General features: G+C 40.2%; 1 protein-coding gene across 1 annotated transcript in view; it reads left to right on the forward strand.

Moving 5' to 3' along the window:
• The window catches only part of gria4b (glutamate receptor, ionotropic, AMPA 4b), a 250,881-nt gene that overhangs the window by 135,738 nt on the left and 100,535 nt on the right, over positions 1-14,608 (forward strand). Inside the window, exon 4 of the mRNA XM_041800842.1 lies at positions 9,998-10,182. Coding sequence (XP_041656776.1) covers positions 9,998-10,182 — 185 coding nt within the window. The remainder of the gene's footprint in view (positions 1-9,997; positions 10,183-14,608) is intronic.

Raw genomic sequence — 14,608 nt, forward strand, 5'->3', positions numbered from 1 at the left:
TTGTAGGTAAGGTTTGGAACAAACATCTAGGATTAGATTGAAACCTTGCCGTCTAGCTAAGCCCCCTTTCACCTCAATGGTACAGTACAACACCTGCACTGTTGCACCAGTCTGCTTGGCAATCTCCAGTCCATTCTACACTCACTCATGAAGAAGACCCAGAAACACTTGAACCCCTTCAAAGACTAACCCCACCAGTTTCTTGCAGAGAACCATGACCTTGTACTTGGAGGTGCTGACCCTCATCCTGGCCTCTTCGCTCTTAGCTGCAAACCACCCCAGTGCCTTCTGTAGGTCTCTGGCTGAAAGCACCAAAAGAACCACATCATCAGCAACCAGTAGAGATGCAAGTCGCACAAACCAGAAAGCCTCTTCTCTGGGATAAGGTTTAACCCCGGCCATCAGGCGCTAGGAATGTGTCTGACTTTGTGCAAAGGATGCAGGGACTGGGAGTGACTGTGGTTCAGTGGGTAGAGTCAGTCATCTTGCAATTGGAAGGGCATGGATTCAATCCCCAGCTCCTGCAATCACATGTTGTGATGTCCGTTGACAAGATACTTAACTTCAATTTTCTCCCACATCTACATTTGGTTGGCTAGTGACAACAGCCCTTGCACCCTATATTCCTGCAGTACCCTCTACATGATCATAAGCCGTTTTCAAGTCCATAAAGCAAATATAGACAGGGTGAGCAAACTCCCATCTTCCCACCAGAAGCCTTGCTAAGGTAAAGAGTTGGTCCACTGTCCCACAGCCAGAACAGATTCCTCCCAGTAACCTCCTTTCCAGCACCCTAGAGTACCCACTTCCCAGGAGACTGAGCAGTTTGATACCCCAATGATTACAGCATACCCTCTAGTCTCCCTTTTTATCGTCTGAATGAATATCCTAAATGAGAGAACTGTAAAATGTTATTGGGTTGTTAACTTGTATTGTTTTGTTTCTTTTAAAATCAATGTTCCGTATCAAAGACAATACGCAATTATACAGCCAAGGTGTGGGCTCAAGGTGACATTACTACTTTAGTGATGTCTTTCTTAGCTGGCTCTGTTATGCACATGTCCTCTTATTTATTTAATACACAAAGCTTGGCCACAGGCACGGCATGCATATGATATTTCATTTGTTATAGATATCACAGTCGACCAGCTGCTCTGTGTTTAATGTTTGAAGTGGAACAACAGTTTTTTACAACAGTATTCAGCATGAACAGACCACATGAGGACAAGTGCTTGATAATGTAGCATAATGTTTTTCTACCAAAGATCATTGAAAATAAAGCTACTCTGGGAATTAAATGGTGTCATATCACTAGAGTGAGTGATATAAAAAAAATACATGTATGCAGGAGTGCTTTAAAGGACTGTGGATCCCATGGAAGGATGTCACATTGGGCCCTTACATAAGGTATTCAGACCACCTTCACTGTTTTCAGTTTTGTCATGTTGGCGGCCTGGTGTTGCAATCGTCAACATCCATTTTTATTATCATTGATCCACACTCAGTTCTCAGAATCTCAGCAAGAAGGTATTCAGCACTTTGGTATTGTTTTTGGTTATAATTTGGTAACAGTAGCATACACTGTCCTACCTAAAAATGCTTGTAAACCAAGCCATAAAGATATTATTGATGATGCCAGCATAATGGTATAAACTGACCAACAGCCAGCCAGAACAGCTGCTCATCTGTAGCTTTAGTCAGTGGAGTCGATAACAGCAAAGTAGCTGCAGAGACCACAGGGAGTCATTTTTAGCTCAGTCTGTGGCGTCCCACCCTGCGCCGAGCCCGGCCTTTGTGTTATCTTTATTTGTCAGGGACAATGTACCAAACAGACAGCTTTATTTCAAGCATTAAAGGACATGTTGTATCAGATTTAGCTAGCAGCTACTGTGTGTGCACTGTCCCTGGACAGCGAGACTCAAATGCCTAAAAGTAAATGTAGAAGTAAGCAAACAAAGTTTGTTCAAACCAGGGGGAACTGGAGACTTTGAATGTCTATAATGCAGCTTGTCATTTTTCTGTTTTGGGTTTTCTTCCTCAGGGAGACAAAAAAGTGGATCCACAAGCTTAAGAAAGTTTTGCTTTTAGTGGTGTTTGAATGTAACATCCCCAAGGACAACAACATATATAAAACCAAGCATTCAGATTCAGTAAACAGCCATTTTAATCCTTTAATCCTGGTTCGTCCAGGGCTTGTCTCGGGTTCAACGTGGGTGACCAACGTCCCAACAAATATGAAAAAAACAAAGTGCCCCTCTCTTCATCCCTCTCCTACTGCAAACAATAACTTACATTTTCATTTATTTCCCTAGCAATGGCCACAACCTTCCCACTTTACTCATTACTGAACTATTCAAGAATAATAACACTAGTGCCATTACTACTATAAGCAGCTGTTTTTTTAAACTTACAAACACTTGCAAAACATAATATTAAAAATATTAAAAACATGATATTTAGTGCAACCTTGATGTGAATATGGAAGCAAACTCACAGGTAACACTGTAATCTACTATCAATAGTAAGAGTATTTAAACATAATATCTATGAAAAAACTGACAGAGACTTACCCGTATAACCAGGATAAAGTCCAAACTTTTTCTTTTAATGGAGTATTTTCACTGCGTGGTTAAAGATTTAACAGCCATCTCTTCTTTGTTAAGATCACAGAAGAGCTAAATTTCTCATGCTGTAGCTTGTGTGTTTCCCTGTCATACACCTGCCTCTCCTCCTGCACATGTAGCTACATGTAGCATCAGACCACATCTACTGTAGAGACTGGAACGTCTTTACAACTTCTGTAACAACTTGATTGGCTTTTTTAATTGTTCTTTATATCCTATTGATTGTTTTTGTCCTAATGGGGTGCAAACAGTCCTTTAGGACAGTGGTTCTCAACTTTGCTGGGTCAGCACCCCCTTGGGAGTCTCGTGACACTGGGGGGGGGGGTCACCAGATGCCTTAACAAAGCTAAGAATATTTTTTAAAATACACTGTTGCCACTTTACACCAATTTAACCAAATGTCACCCCCTTTTCATCACTTTTTACATCAGTTTTGCCAATTTTAGAACATTTTTGCCACTTATAAACCATTTTTGTCCATTTAAAATCCTTTCCATCACTTTTTTCCACCTGTTTTTGCCACTTCTAAATCAATTCTCCCCACTTTCTGCCTATTGACCCATTATTGCCTCTATCAGTCACTTTTTACAACCCTTTGTTGCCCATTTTAACCACAGTTGACTATTTTTTCCCCATTTATATCACATTTTCATCCCATTCCACCTAATGTCCACCTATTTCAGCTACTTTTTAATCCCCTCTTACTACATTTTGTGCATGTTTTTGCCACTTCAACCCAAATTTATTCTTTAGAAATCTAATTTCACTACCTTTTCCACCATTTTTTGCCATTATTCACCAATTTTAGCCATTTCTAACCCATTTAAATGATATTTTTAACAAAAGTTATTTTCATTTAAAGAAGGCTTTTCACTACACAAATGAATGAAAGAGATATTTATTTCTTTGATAAGAGTGGTTATTATTCGGGTCGAATATAAATAAGGTTTTCACAGCTTAACTTCACAATGGACCATGGTTTTGCTGACCTCCATGGGCCCCTGGTTTGGCTGGGTCCCAGAGACTTTCCCCTTTATCCCCCCTTATGGAGAACTTGTCTGCACAATTCTTGAATATGTGTGGCTGTGTTCAACCACCTCCAGGGACAATGGGGGTCCCCGGTCTCTGGCGCCTTTATTTTGGGGGTCCCGGGCCGAAAAGGTTGAGTAGCACTGCTTTAGAAGATGTGATTGAGCTCGTCACCTATGTTTAAAACAACCAACAGACCGCTGTCACTGCTGGTGAAGGAAACACTTAAAAAAATCATAGATAAATCAAACCTTAACATGCGTCAGCCCACCTGGAAAATACCCGGTCTGCACATTGCCAGTCCAGCCCTCCCTCAGCTACACAGAGGTTTAGGATTGAACATATTTTAGTAGCAGCTGTTGCCTTAGGCTCTTGTTAAAGACAGACACTGAGGCTGACATTTTCAAGCTCATCCCAGATTAATGGACCTCTGTAGGTCACACTAAAACCTGCACATTTTACCTTCTGTTTCATACCCCTTAAGAGGTTTTTTCCCTTGTGTTCATGGGAGGAGGACTAAGGTTGGTGTATCATTGAGACAAGATTATACACACATCATACTCAGGCATTTTGAAAAGTGTTGCATTCAACGGGCTTCACAGGTTTTCTTGCCATAAAAGCAAAAAGGCAAACTGTCCTTCATCAAGTACAGTTTCCAGCGGTGGAAATGAAAGGGAAATGTATATTAACCTGAAAGGTCAGATTTGTGTGAAAACTAGAATATCTGATGCCCTAAAGCAGGGATGTCAAACTCAAGGCCCGGGGGCCAAATCCGGCTGTGGAACAGTTATACCTGGTCTGCAAGATCACATCATAATTTTGTTATAACTGGCCCAACACTATGAGGTCTGCAGATTTCCTCCAGTATAAAAATGTAAACTTAACCTTGATGATTTAAGATATCCTTGTTAAGTCATAAAAAAAAAGAAAAGGGAAAAAAAGAGGAAAAAATGTCAAGAATGTGGGGAAATAATAGATCTGTTTTCATTTCTTATTTTCAATATTGTATACCACAATTATGACTTAAACGTGTGATCTTGACTTTTTTTTCGTATATTTGATCTTTAAGGTTCACAACTTTAATTTTTAGGTCATAATTTAACCTTTTTAGCTCATTATTTCAAATTGTATCTCAGGTTTTGACATTTTTAACTCCTAACTTCAATTTTTAATCCAAATTTTTTTCCTTTTGGACTGGCAATTTTAAATTTTAACTCATATTTTGACCTTTAAAACATGATTGTTTTTTTCAATTTCATACATTTGCCTTTTAAAAACATTAATTTGATGTTTAATTTTGTGTTTTTACCTTTTGAACTAATAAGTTGGACTTTTTAATCTCAGATTTTGAGCCTTTAAACTTATTTTGACTTTGTCTAATCTCAAAATCACTTGTCATCTGTTTTTTCCCCATAATTACTGTTGAAAATGAGGTTGACAGTTTATGGTTAAATGTCGACCCTGTTAGGCTTTCAGGTTCGACCTAAAGTCAGAATTCGGCCCCTGCTGTAACTGAGTTTGTCACTCCTGCCCTAAATGATTCTTACTATAGTGTTTTTGCTCATATATTCGACTAAGTATCACCATTAGGTCTAAAGAGTCAGGGCGCTGAGTCCCATCAATCTCAGCTGTGCTAATTAGCAAATCCAAGCGTGCTGACACGCTGAGCCAAGAGGGCAAACATGGTGAACAGTTCACCTGCTGAACATCTGCATGTTAGAAGTGTCACAGTCAGCATGCTTTGATGTTGACGTTAGCATGTAGCTCAAAGCCTTCAAGTACCCCAGGGACCATTAAGACCTGCAAAGCAAAGGTTATGAGGCGGGGGTAGCAACGTTAGCAAAATGGCTGGAAAGTGAATACAAGGGTATTGAGCTAGCAGCAGAGAAGTTAGCACACTGCAAGGACATTTATGAGCAGAGGCAGAGGAAAGTTGTCTTTCATGCCGTAGAGTTTATGTGGTTGTTTGTAAAGGAGAACTCACTAAAATGGGATTATTCTAAATATTAGTTTTACAACTTTATGCCATCCTGACAAATAATTGGATTCTTTCATGAAATAGGATGAACATGACCCCCCAAATATGTCAAGCAAATTGTTTCACATTGGCTGCAAGTTGATGTAAGAAGAAGATGTCATGCATAAATTGAAGAGATGGGCTTTGGCATGGCATGTTTGGTTGTGTATGAACACAAGCGAGGGCGGACGGGATGTCTCAGTGATAACACCACTCATCTCAGTAATCATTTTAAAGCATAGCAGTGTTAGAGAGCATCTGACCAAAACAGCTCAAATTAAGCCCCAAAGTGAGTAAAGTTACTGTCGTATTATGACATAATGTGGCACCCATGCTCAGCCCAAGAGAGAGACGCAGAAGAAAACGAAAGAAGAGAAATGGGGCTTGCAGTTAAATGGAAGACAGAAGAGGGAGGTGTGACTTAAAAATGGGAGTAGTGGAAGTAAGATAGAAGATGGAGATGAGAGGAAGAGATGAGGGAGATGCAAAAAGAAAGAGAAGAGAAAGATGCAGATAGAAAGAAGGGACACAAAGGAGACATAGAGTGGAGAGAGATGCAGAAAGTTAGATTATATAGATGCAAAAAAGATGAGAGGAAGATGCAAATAGAAAAAAGATGGAGATGCAGACAGAAAAAGATAAAAAAAATACAGAAAAGAAGAGGGAGATGCAGAAAAACAGAAGAGGAAGATGCAGTAAGAGAGTAAACAGAGATGCAGAAAAACTGAGGAGGGAAGGATGGATATGCAGAAAGACGGAAGAAGAGACAAGATGGAGATGCAGATAGAGTAAAGACAGATATCTGGTAAAACAGGGAAGAGGAGAATGCAGAAAAAGACAGACTAGAGCAACGCAGGTAGAAGATGGAGAGGGGGATGCAGAAAGAGAGATAAAGGAGATGCAAAAGAAAGAAAACAGATGCAGATAGAAAGTAGAGGGAGATGCAGAGAAACAGAAGAGGAAGATGCAGTAAGAGAGTAAACAGAGATGCAGAAAATCAGAGTAGGGAAGGAGGGATATGGAGAAAGACAGAAGAAGAGAGAAGATGGAGATGCAGATAGAAAGAAGAGGGATATGCAGATTGTGAGAGTAGTGGGAGATGGAGAAAGACAGAAGGGGGAGATGAAGAAAGAATCATGAGAGAGATGAAAAAAGAGATGAAGAGAAGAGGGAGAAACAGAAAAACAGAAGGAGAGAGAAGAGAAAGATGACAATACACAGAAGAGGAGGATGCAGATAAAGACAGAAGTGGGAGATGCAGATGGGAGATGGAGATGCGAAAAAAGATAGAAAATAGGAAGACTCCTATAGAAAGAAGAAGGAGATACATGAAGAGAAAAGAAAGAGATGCAGGGGGACAGGAGATTCAGAAAGGGAGAAGAGGGAGATGCAGAAAAAAGACAAGAGTGAGATAGAAAAGGGGGATGCAAAAAGGGAGTTCCAGTAAGAAAGACAACTGAGATGAAGAAAGAGAAAATAGCATAACTTAAGAAACAGTGTCGTTACAGCTCTGAATTAAAACTTTCAAAATGCTGCAGTTCAATAAAATGATTATCCGAAAAGAAAAAAAGAAGTTGGCGATGAACCTTGACATTTATCTCTGCGCTCATTTCATCTTCTCTAATCCATCTTAATATCATCTAATTAAAAAAGCACGAAATAGCAAATGTATCAGCAGAGTCTATTAAAGAAGAGACTCCTTGACAGCAAACTGTTTCTTGCTCCTGTCAGGTGTTTTCTTCTATTCTTGTCTTTTGTTATAACTGTGGAAAATGAACAATGATAGTGTCTCTTTGGGGATTTTCCTCCAACACTCTTGCAGCTGAAGCCAAAATGTCATGAACTCACTCTCCCTTACAGAGCATCTGAGGACAGTCTGAGATGATACAAGCTTGTATGAGTCTGTGTTTGTGAGTGTATGAGTGAGTGTGTTGCCCCCACCAGCAGTCCCTCTTGGCACAGACATCCCTCTAATGGGGAGCAGGGTGCAAAGGAGGGGATGGAGAAGGTGGAGAGGGAGCCGGGTTGCCAGAGCACAGGTTAATCCACTAATTGGGAGCAAAGGGAGACGGGTTGCCAGATTGTGATGGCCACCAGGAGGGGCCGTTTAAGGGGGACATCTGTTCCTGCTGGAAAACAGCCGCCCTCACAGCTCCCGAGTTTCCTCCCTGACACTCATCTTCCTCAGACGCAAACATGACAGCAGAGCGGGCCCCACATCCCCTCCTGAGTCTGCTGTTACAGCGGCTTCATAGAAACCAGGCTGTGTCCTTGAATGGACAAAAAGACAAGATCTGGCTGGAAAAACACCAGAGCTTCAGAGGAGTTTGCTTCACTGGCTTTTCTTTAAGATTGGAAGGGTGTTTTCTTGCCGAGGGTGTTGTGTCAACTGAAGCCAGTGTGCGCTCAAAGCAGCAATTATCAGCATGTGTTTTATCACTTCACAAGGTCCGATGAGCTGAATTTCAGCCAAGAAGTATAACAGCTGAATTTCTTTGAGTAAACATATTCAGAAGCTGTTACACCGACAGTTTAAAAGCCATTCAGGGAGTAATTACTGCTATTTAGACTGCAGTAAATGAGCTAACAGTTAGAATCTGGAGTCACACCTCTGTGAAAATACACAGTAAAGCCAAATATTAGGACAGTTAAAGTGTTTACTTTAAGAAACGCTGAAATATGCTAGAGGGAAGGACCTAACATTATTACTGCAGCAACAATAAACATTTGTCTATCACTTAGGTTCTACTGTGGCAGCTGCCGAGACAACAGTCAAAGAACTACTCTGATAACCACTCAACAATTACAGAGTTAATCTGATAACCACTCAACAGTTACAGAGTTAATCTGATGACCACTCAACATTCACAGAGTTTCTCCTGATGACCATTTAACAGTCACATAGTTACTAAGATGACCATTCAACAGTCACAGAGTTACTCTAATGACCACTCAACAGTCACAGAGTTTCTCCTGATGACCATTCAACACATAGTCACTAAGATGACCACTCAACAGTCACAGAGTTACTCTAATGACCACTCAACAGTCACATAGTCACTAAGATGACCACTCAACAGTCACAGAGTTACTCTAATGACCACTCAACAGTCACAGAGTTTCTCCTGATGACCATTCAACACATAGTCACTAAGATGACCACTCAACAGTCACAGAGTTACTCTAATGACCACTCAACAGTCACATAGTCACTAAGATGACCACTCAACAGTCACATAGTCACTAAGATGACCACTCAACAGTCACATAGTCACTAAGATGACCATTCAACAGTCACAGAGTTACTCTAAAGAACATTCAACAGTCACAGAGTTACTAAGATGACCACTCAACAGTCACAGAGTTTCTCCTGATGACCATTCAACAGTCAGAGTTACTAAGATGACCACTCAACAGTCACAGAGTTTCTCCTGATGACCATTCAACAGTCACATAGTTACTAAGATGACCATTCAGCAGTCACAGAGTTACTCTAAAGAACATTCAACAGTCACAGAGTTACTAAGATGACCACTGAACAGTCACAGAGTTGCTCTAATAATAATACACCTTTTTCTACCTTGTCCAATTCTCATACCTCTGTTTTTTATTGGTGTGTTTTTTTTGTGACTGCACTTAAACCACTTTGTTTACTCTGTTGTTTACTCTCCAGTTTAAATCCCTTTCTATTGCCACTACAGCCAGTGTTGGCTCTCATTTTTTACTGTATTTGTACAGCTTGGTTTATATTTTTAAAGCCGTTACTGTCATTATTTGAAAACAATATTTAAAATCATCTTTTCTTTATCTGTCTATCTATCTATCTATCTATCTATCTATCTATCTATCTATGTATCTATCTATCTATAAATATATATATATATACCTGCAATTGGGATTTTTTGTTTCATTAGACTTCTGCTGCTTGGGTTTTTGTATTGCTGCTGCTCTAAGTCCCTTGAATTGCCCCCCATCAGACAAATCCTGTTTTTCAGTTGAACTGAATTGATTTGAATTGAAAACACCTTAAAAAAACTGACGGATGTCTCTGGCTTTGAAAAACTATCTATTTTGGACATTTCAGCCTGAAAACTCTACACATTGTACCTTTAAACAAGTAACAGTAAAGTAAAACTTTAGAGACCTTTCACAATGGTAACTGAGCCAAGTGATGAAAGCCCCTTTATTTACTGTGAGAGGAAATTAAGAAAGTCATTGAAAATGTCTGAAGTCTATTTAGCTAATCTTGTGAGGCCCCTCAGGAAGCTTTTCTTATACTTTCCCTCTGTTCATGTGTCTTTTTCTCATGCATCTTTCTGACTTCCAGGATACGCCATCCTGCAGGCCATCATGGAGAAGGCGGGACAAAACAACTGGCAGGTCAGCGCCATCTGCGTGGAAAATTTCAACGATGCCAGCTACAGACGGCTGCTGGAGGATCTGGACCGGAGACAGGAAAAGAAGTTCGTCATCGACCTGGAGGCGGAGAGGCTGCAGAACATGCTGGAACAGGTGATGACACCGTGACATCAGCTTTCACTTTCTATTAGTGTATCCTGACTGATGGACGTGTGCTGTGATGTGGTGAAAGCTATGCTTTAAATGTCATTTTCATTTGTCTGCAGGGCTGGTATCATGAGCAATCAAACCAACTGAATGCACAATAATACAAGATTACTGATAGTGTAACTACATTCACAATACTTGTGAAGCAGTTCCACCAAGCAGTCCATTCAGATTGGTTCAGTACAGTATGTAATTGATTGTGTTTCTGCTGTCAGAAGTTTGGATTTGAATTAAACACAAGCTACTTGGTCCTACTGAAAGGATAAGCACTCAGTGAAGAAATCCCTAAACCCAGTTAAGCCCTTAATATTGGTCCCAACAAGTCAACCATGCAGACTGATGGGCTCAAAAAGCCCAAGGTATCAAAAGAAATGATCTGCACCATTCTGCCACCTTCCTTCTGGGTAGCCAAGCGTACCTCTATCCAGTCCAAAAGAGTGGAGCTAGACTCACTGCAGTCTGTGGATTGGTGGGAGAGTCTTCACAGACACTGGCGTGTGATGTATCCGTGCTCAGGGCTGAATATGTCGAGCAGTGTGAGTGCAGGCCAAAAGGAGGGGTGGGGAGGGGCTTTAGCATGCTACAAGTATTAGCTTGCCTAGTGTGAGTGCATCCTAAAATTAAAATCAGAATCTAAAACCAATCCCAAGTTTGTAATCTGTGTTTTGATTTGCTAGTAAAAATGGTCTGCAGTTTTTTCTTGATCTGCTTCCTATTAAAAGAATTTCCATTTCTATCATCTTGAGTTTAAAAAAGTTCTACATTATCCAAACATCTATGTCAGAGAGACAGGCAGTGAGGGGTTGAAGTGCACTGGGGTTGTTTGGTGAAATTTAAATGTACAACTGGGTATCATCAGCATAAAAATGATAATGACATGAAGATTGTATAGTGAAATATAACAGGTACAAGAACCCTTTCCTATGAATTCCATAATTAAAATCCTGAGACCGTGACTCACAAGCACCAGGGTTTACATTAAACTATCTGATAAAAAAAAATAAGAATTTAGGAAACATTGAGCTTGTCATTCTGCAGACATGTATTGTATAACAGTGAGTACATTTAAAACGTCAGTTTGAATGTCTGTGCTGTATTTCCACCCACAGACTGAATATTAGATTTGTTTTGGCTGAGGTGCACCTTCTTTGCTTTTGTTGGTTTTCTTATTATGCTAATCGAGCACATCCACTTCTAGCTTTCTCGCCAAAAATTATTAGAAATGGTCCATGTAGATTTGCATATAGATAAGAGCCCAAGCCACTTTAAATGTAAAGTAACAACTGTTGGATCTGTAGGAGTTTCCTCTTTTCTCCTGACTGAAATGAATTGCATTGTTACTTTGTTCCTTTGACAACCACTGAAAAGTTAAAGTTCTAATTACCCACGCCGATGAAATCGGCAGGGGGTTATGTAAAGGGTTCCATATCTTTGTTTGTTTCTTTGTTTGTATGTGTACAAAATAACTCGAGAACAGAACGTCGGATCTTCCCCAAAATTTCAAGGAATATTGGGATAGTGACAGGGAAGAATTGATTAGATTTTGGTGATGATCCGTGCACCCGTTCGGTTTTTGTCAGACTTTGAAATTTTGAACACCATAGTAATCGATGGGGGCATAAGTTCCTCGGCGGCGCTGCTTAGGCGTGGGTCTGCCGCCTCAGACGGCCATTCTAGTTTACAGAATATAAAACAGAAGTAAAACTATAATAAGAAAAGATACACAAGACAAAAAGTTAAATTGATAACCTTAGGTGTCCTTCCTAATGATCCCATACAGTAGTAAACTCTAGTATACTGCAGATGGAATGATTGGAGTGTTATCTTCAAAACAGTGCCAATAATCCTGATTAATCAGTTTTTAAACTCTCCTGACACTAACACCTGGTTCACCCTCACATCTCTCCCCAGTTCACTCACAGTCTGCTGCTCATACACATCAGTGTCTCTGCCTGAGATGACCGTCCGTCCAGAAGACTTAAAAATGATGAGAGATCACCTTCTTGAGTCTGAAAGTTTTATGAATATTACATTTCATTGTTAAAAATTCATAATACAGCCAGCTATACTTGAAGTACAAGGTGTCTTGACATTTTATTGCAGTTTGGAATCAAACTTCATCGTTTGACTTTGACCCTCCCTGCTTGCTGTAGTCTTGCATGAGGTATTACTCACACTTTTTAAGGTGTTATAGATGTTTTAGATGTTTTTTTTGCCACCTAATGGGATGTTTTTAAGTCGATTCAGATTGATATGTACAGCACAATAAAAACAGCAAGCTCAGCTTAATGCTTCACAGGTAGAGGGAAAAAATTTAGACACAAGATCAGTAGCGACTGCTGCATGGCTCTCCAGGAGGGTTGACATTTCTCACAGATGGACCATCTCAGTTCTTTAGCTTGGTGCTGACACAAAATTAGAAATTCAGGCATAGTATTTTTAACTGAGGAAACAGTCTGATTTTACTTAACATACATTAAAAAAAAAACGTCATGCACACTAACATGTTAGCTGTTCCAGACCAGGACCATGGTGGCTGCGTAACACCTGCGTCACAGCTTGATTTTCATTTCTACATGCATGTTAACAAGTCCAGCCTTTCAGACCGCCTATGCATGCTTCATGTCTCAGGGGGCTGGTTGGTGCAGCTCGCCTGTTTTTACTGCTTCTCTTACCATGACTCGGCTCAAAGCCATGACAAAAAATGAGAAGATGTACGGTTTAACTAAAAAACAAAATTTTTTTTTTACAAAATATGAATTACAAGCCTAACAACTGAATGAAATAATAACTAAACTAACACATGATATAACTAAACAAACACCAGTAAAGGGGAACACACACAGAAAAAGACATTTCTGCTGACAAATAAAGGTGTAAGAATCGATGGAAGACCCAGAGTACAGATATCCAGCTGAGCTGGATACATTTGACCGTCTAAATTTTAACATGTTGAACATTAATAATCTCCATTTTTATGTACATTACACATTTTACTCTCTAACTACAACATGTCCAATTTTCTTTATTGCTCTACTTTTTTTAAGATTTATTTTAGGGTTTTTTGCCTTTATTGTACAACACTGTAGAGTAGAAGTGGGTAATTCACAACTTCACCAACTACCAGGTACCTGATGGACGACCAAAGCCTAGAAGGAAGCCGAAAGCTCCAGCAACACTTGTAGTTTAGAAATATCAACTTATCAACTTTATCTTATAACTTTATCATCTTTATCTTATTTATTTTTGGGCTTGTTGCCTTATTGTAGAGAGAGGGCAGGGGATGGAGTCAGAAACAGACATGGGACAGAGGGGGAAATTATGCAGTGAACGAGCCACAGGCTTGAACCCGGGCGGCCCACATACACAGGGTGCAACATTACCACTAGGCCATCTGCGCCCCAGCTTCAACTCAGAACCCAAATTACAGAGAAATGCTTTTGGGGCTTTTCCACCATGACTTTTGTCTGAGCTTAGGTAAACCAAGCTGTGCTAATTTACTTTTCAATCACCAGTTTGACCGCGCCAAGCCACGCCCAGAATGGTCCTGCTCTAGAGCATGGCCCAAGCGAGCCAGCCCTGCCTCAAAGTATGTTGTATTGACGTCAAAGTGGTTTGCAGGGTGTGATTTTCCAGGAGGGATTTCCCTATTCTTCTTCTGATATCCCCCCATTTGATGATACATTTTCATCCCTAGAGACAGTCTTTCCTATCCAGTGAGTCATATTTATTTATCTACTGGCGCTAGTAAAACAAACGGTTCTTATTGCCCAATCCAAAAATATGATTTTCATTTTCTGCTATCCTGAAGACCCATAAATCACTAATCAGAAGACTTTTCTTTAACTTGTACGTAGGAGAACCATTTCTTTTTGATGATAAGCATAAATAATTTTTTGATTATTGACTGTGGAAAGCGAGAGAGAGAGAGAGCGAGAGACAGAGAAGAGCAGCATGCAGTACAGTCAGTCAGAGCTGCATAATTTTTGCTTCAAAGCGATGTAAAGACCATCAGATCAGACAGGAACATTCAGCTTTAAAGGTCACACATTATGCAAAATACACTTTTTCAGGCTTTTCTAACAAAAATATGTTCCCCTGGAATCAGAAAAATCCATTCCTCCCCCCTCTCTCTCCCTACTTTTCAGAAAATGTGCTGAAGCAAGCCGGTCTCAGATTTTCCCCTCATGATGTCATATGGGGTTTTAGCACCGCCCCAAGGTTCGGTTGGCCCTTCCCTCCTCTAAGAAGGTTCCGCCTTCCTCTCCTGATCTGAGAGCTGGTTAGGAGAGCCACATCCATTAAGCCGCATTGTGGTCAGGGGCGGAGTCAGGCAGCTCAGTAAGATTTAAAGCCACAGACACAGAAACAG

Source organism: Cheilinus undulatus, linkage group 12 (genome assembly GCF_018320785.1).
Source record: "Cheilinus undulatus linkage group 12, ASM1832078v1, whole genome shotgun sequence".
NCBI lineage: Eukaryota > Metazoa > Chordata > Actinopteri > Labriformes > Labridae > Cheilinus > Cheilinus undulatus.